Here is a 5020-nt window from a genome sequence, read left to right as displayed (position 1 = left end):
TGAATGTGACCCTTTGAGAGCATCCTTCTGGGTCCAGAAGGCTGCTCCAGACTGAGGGTACCACAAGGGCATCCCTATGGAAGGCCATGGGCTTCCATAAGCGCCCAGCCACTACTCCAGGGTTACAACAGCCATCCCTCCTGCCAGGTGAGAAGAACTTACCTGCACGAAGCCGAGTGCGGGCGACATTCGTCCTCCACCCGCCAGATATCATTGTTTAGGTCCTGTGAGAGAAAGCCGAAGGAGGGGAGAACATGAAAAAGGGTATATGGGACTCGGATCCCAAATCTCTTTCCCTAAGAAAGGGGACAAGGGAGACTCTCAAATGTCCGCCGCCCCTATTAACTTACCCATAGGATGGCAGGCTTCTCCTCAGCAATGTCCTTCGCCAATTGTTCTTTCTGGACAACGCTGGGGGGAGAGGCAGCACAAAGGTCTGAATGGAAGCCCACCTATGGCTCCTCCATGGCCCACCCATGGCTCCTCCATGGTCATCTATAGCTCACCCATGGCCTACCCATGACCCACCCATGGCCCACATGCCCCCTTGCAATCACAGAACCACAGAGTTGGAAGAGACCTCCAGTCCATCCCCATTCTGCCATGCAGGAACTCTCAAGCACAGTGTCCCCCGACGGAGATGGAAAGAAAGGTAGTGTTTGTTTATTTATTACCTCCGACACCCTTCGTTGTCCTCCTCCTCCTCGTCTTTGGCCTCCTCTGGTACGGGGGAATCCTTTCAAGGGAAAAAAGGAGGAATGAGTATGGACCCTTCTGCGCCGATGTGCAAATGGCGCCCGAAGGTGCAAGCGAACACAGAGTGGAAACCGGGCGACGCTACGACACCGGAACGTGCGCAGACCAGATATCGCTGGACTGTGACTCCCAGTATTCTGAGAATGACAGTCAAGCCGCCCTGGATCAGCAAATGCGGTACGTTCGTGGGGAAAAACGTAGGACGTTACAAAATGGAAGCCAAACCACCTTCACCACCACCCCTTTTTGTTTGTAATGGAGGACATTTTGGAATTCAAGTCGAAATGTAGGACATGCCCTGGGAAAGGAGGATGTTTGGCCACCCTCGGGAGGAAGGGTCAGGGCCTGGCCAAAGGTCGTGGTCACTTCTCAGGACACTGAGGGTATGAAAGGCTCTCCTTACCGAAAAAGCGCGGTGGACCTGCGCGATGACCACTATCTGCGACAAAGAGGGATGGACGCCCGCAGTCAAACCCTGCAACGGAAACTGCTGGACTTCTGCGGTCAGCTCCCGCGATGGAGACTGATGGACATTCATGGTCAACTTATCCAACAGAGGGGGATAGACGTCCGCGGTCAGCTCCTCCAACAGAGAGGGATCGATGTCCGCGGTCAACTCCTCGAACAGAGGGGGATGGACATCTGCGGTCAACTCCTCCAACAGAGAGGGATCAATGTCCGCGGTCAACTCCTCGAACAGAGGGGGATGGACATCTGCGGTCAACTCCTCCAACAGAGAGGGATCGATGTCCGTGGTCAACTCCTTGAACAGAGGGGGATGGACGTCTGCGGACAACGCGGCTATGTCTTCCACCACTTCCTCCTCAAAGTGGGTTGATTGCGTCTTCTTGCGTCTGCAATGGGGACAGGAAAAGGCCATGAAACATGACGGCTCTAGCACCACTGACCATCTCTCCTGTCCAGCAACGTGGCACTCTGTTGGGTTTTGTGGGCTCTGTGGCCATGTTTTGGAAGAGTTTATTCCTTTTATGGGTGACCACTTCTTTCATTCAGATAAATTATATGTGTGTGTGTGTGTGTGTGTGTGTGTGTGTATGAAAGGAGGGAGGGAGGGAGGGAGGGAGGGAAGGAAGGAAAGAAGAGGAGAAGGAAGGAATAGGAGAAGGGAGGCAGGAAAGACAGGAGGGAAGGAAAGAAGGAGGATAAGGGAGGAAGGAAGGAAGAGGAGAAGGGAGGCAGGAAAGATGGAAGGGAGGGAAGGAAGGAAGGAAGGAAGAGAAGGGAGGAAGGAAGGAAGAGGAGTAGGGAGGCAGGAAAGACGGGAGGGAAACAAGGAAGGAAGAGGAGAAGGGATGAAGGAAGGCAGAGGAGAAGGGAGGCAGGAAAGATGGAAGGGAGGGAAGGAAGGAAGAGACGGGAGGAAGGAAGGAAGAGGAGAAGGGAGGCAGGAAAGATGGGAGAGAAGGAAGAAAAGAAGAGGAGGAGGGAGAAGGGAGGAAGGAAGGAAGAGGAGAAGGAAGAAAGAGAAGGGAGGCAGAAAGGAAAGAAGGAAGAGGAGAAGGGAGGAAGGAAGGAAGGGGAGAAAAGAAGGAGGGAGGGAAATGAGGAAAGAAAGAGGGAGGGAGGGAGGGAGGGAGGGAAGGAAGGAAGGAAGGAAGGAAGGGGGAACTTACCTTCGAAGACGCCTGGGGACATCCTCGTCCTCCTCATCTTTCGGCCGTATATTACACGAGAAGAACTTGACAGTCTTCCTGATGGTCTTCCCGACGGCCTGCAGAGGAGAGAGATGAATGAGAGCCAAGGAAGGGATGGCAGGCCAAAGCCAGGACCCCAGTGGTCACCTCCACTCTCCCTCCCTCCGGCCGCGCGCTTGACCTCTTCCCAAGGCCATCTCTGGCCAGTGGGGCCACTCACTTTGAGAAAATTCTCTCCGCGCACCATGGCGGCACCGAGAACCCAAATGGCCACAGGTCAAGATGCCCTCCACGAACTGGTCAAGCCACTGTCCAGAAGGGCACTGACTGGCGTCCAACGGCCGCACTGGCCTCAGCTGCATTCTAGAGTGGAACACGGAACCCAAGGCAAGCATGGAACCTTTTCAAATGGAAACAAGGCTTGGGGTTTCTCTCCACATCATGGTTGCCATGCGCTTCTCTAGGTTCGGACTATAGGACCCTTAGGAGACCCTTCCAATACATAGGATCCTATGTATCCCCGTGTCACATTAATACATTAATATAATTTATAACCTTAAGTGTCCCATTAATACAATCTATAACCTTCAGTGTCCCATATATGACCATTAATATAATCTATAACCTTAAGTGTCCCATTAAAAGAATATATAACCTTCAGTGCCCCATACATGACCATTGCAATGCCAGGATATAGGATCTGAGCGGTGACAAAACACAAAGTGAGATGTAAACGAATGTAATAATAATTTTTATTACGCACAACTTAAATTTACTTGCAAGATACTACAGGTAACAAGGCTGAAATGTTTAACTCATTCTCTTAACTGCTTTCTATATGTTTTGAACTGGGTCCAAGCCAAGCCAAATGCAGGTATGGCAAAAAACAAGCAATGAATATGGAAGGGAGGAACGCCATTGGCGTAACGAACATTACGAAGCAACCTGCGCATAACAAAGCTTCAAACTTAATAGCGCCCATGTGCGCAAGATGGTGGCTCTCTCTCCAGACCTGAAAGAGGTCCAAAGCTCAGCCTCTTCGTCGCCAAAGGACCTCCCTAACCCTACTTCTTCCTCCCTCCTCTTTCCTTGAGGGCAAAGTGGATGATGGACCAGCTGGTCATGTTGGAGTAAGCCAGGGAGTTGGAGACCTTGATGAAAAAAAGCCCTGCAAGACACAACGAAAAGAGGGCCTTGGGGTTATGATCGCCAAGCGAGGACCAAAAATGACGCGCCCCAGCATCCGATGGCATTGAACAACGCATTAAAAACACTCCCTCGACCCCTCTCCCTAAAACCCGCAGGAAATCCTAAGACTTCCCCGAAGGAAAACCTCGCAGTTTCCAACCGGAAGTGACTCCTTGGGTTTCTGGGTCTCGTTTTTGGCCCGCCGTAAGGGAGAAAGTGCATCCTTCCACTATTGTGTCCCATGCGCCATTAATGTTCGCATCAGTAGAAAAGCGGCCTTTTGGGAAGCAATGTAAACCCACCCCTTCTGGGGAGCCTTTTGGGGGGCCATGTAACCCTAGCCCTTATGGGGAGCCACTTGAGGAGCAATGTAACCCTTTTGGGGGGCAATGTAACCGTAACACTTTTGGGGAGCAATGTAACCCTTTTGGGGAGCAATGATGAAATCTTAACCCTTTTGGGGGGGCAATGATGAAACCCTAACCCTGACCTCATACTGGAGCTTCTGCTTCCCGGCAGGCATCCCTGTGGCTTCGTGGATCTTGACTTTTATGACTGAGACCTAAGGATTAAACGGGGAAAGAAACACATGGGTCACTACTACACAAGTACTACGTCGCTTTAATGCTGGACCCCATGCGCTCCCTTGTTTAGGAAGGCCTTAATGTTTGATGGCGCCAGACTCGCAACCAGCGACAGGTCCCCCCAAGATGGAGGCGGGGTGCGCCTCCTTTGCTGACCGTTCATCGCTTAGGGCAAACTTGGGGAGCCTACCTGGTCCGAGAGAGGGAGGGTGAAGACCAGCACTTGACCGTTCAGCTTCCATTCGGTCTTGTCCTGCATATTGGGCGCCTGGACCTTGACGGTGACCGGACCCTAAGAGAAGGAGGGACGCAATTCGGGGAGTGGTCAGCAGACAGAACCGCCTGAAGAACAATGCTGGGACAACAACGCCACCCCATCCGAGAGAAAGGTCTGATTATGTATTATGTTGATTCGTTCTCTCTAGGAATATCTAGCTCCTCCAGCGCAACTCTATGCTCAACCTTACCTAAAAATTGCACTGAAAGACCTAGGGATTCCTAGAGAGGACGCTCTACTAGGCCTTTGTCGCTCCTACAGTTCGTAGCAGAGGTGGATGGTGCTGGCCACCCATTTGGAGAACCTCTGCGGAGAAACCGGCAGCACCTTCTTGGCTTCAGAGTAGCATACAAAAAGTCTCTCTGAATGCCTAGAAGCAAATGTTCTGTCCAGATAGAACGCCAGTGCCCTGCGGACATCCAAGGCATGGACCTGACGCTCAGAGTCTGTGGTCGGATTAGGAGCCAGAGTCGGCAAAACAATGTCCTGGTTGATGTGGAAGGCAGACACCACCTTAGGCAAGAAAGTGATGTCTGTACGGAGCACCACCTTGTCCTTGT

The 5020-nt window shown here is 52.0% G+C and overlaps 1 protein-coding gene across 1 annotated transcript in view; it reads right to left on the bottom strand.

Moving 5' to 3' along the window:
* The window catches only part of LOC121925437 (fibrous sheath CABYR-binding protein-like), a 36370-nt gene extending 31840 nt beyond the window's left edge, over positions 1 to 4530 (bottom strand). The window contains exons 1-8 of the mRNA XM_042457590.1: positions 4374 to 4530; positions 3067 to 4161; positions 2632 to 3036; positions 2391 to 2488; positions 1160 to 1610; positions 675 to 736; positions 351 to 411; positions 163 to 224 (exon numbers count right to left, since the gene is read on the bottom strand). Coding sequence (XP_042313524.1) covers positions 163 to 224; positions 351 to 411; positions 675 to 736; positions 1160 to 1610; positions 2391 to 2488; positions 2632 to 2658 — 761 coding nt within the window. The 5' untranslated portion in view covers positions 2659 to 3036; positions 3067 to 4161; positions 4374 to 4530. The remainder of the gene's footprint in view (positions 1 to 162; positions 225 to 350; positions 412 to 674; positions 737 to 1159; positions 1611 to 2390; positions 2489 to 2631; positions 3037 to 3066; positions 4162 to 4373) is intronic.
* Positions 4531 to 5020: the final 490 nt, after the last annotated feature.

Source organism: Sceloporus undulatus, chromosome 1 (genome assembly GCF_019175285.1).
Source record: "Sceloporus undulatus isolate JIND9_A2432 ecotype Alabama chromosome 1, SceUnd_v1.1, whole genome shotgun sequence".
Classification (NCBI taxonomy): Eukaryota; Metazoa; Chordata; class Lepidosauria; order Squamata; family Phrynosomatidae; genus Sceloporus; species Sceloporus undulatus.
This window is presented reverse-complemented; position numbering and strand designations above follow the sequence as displayed.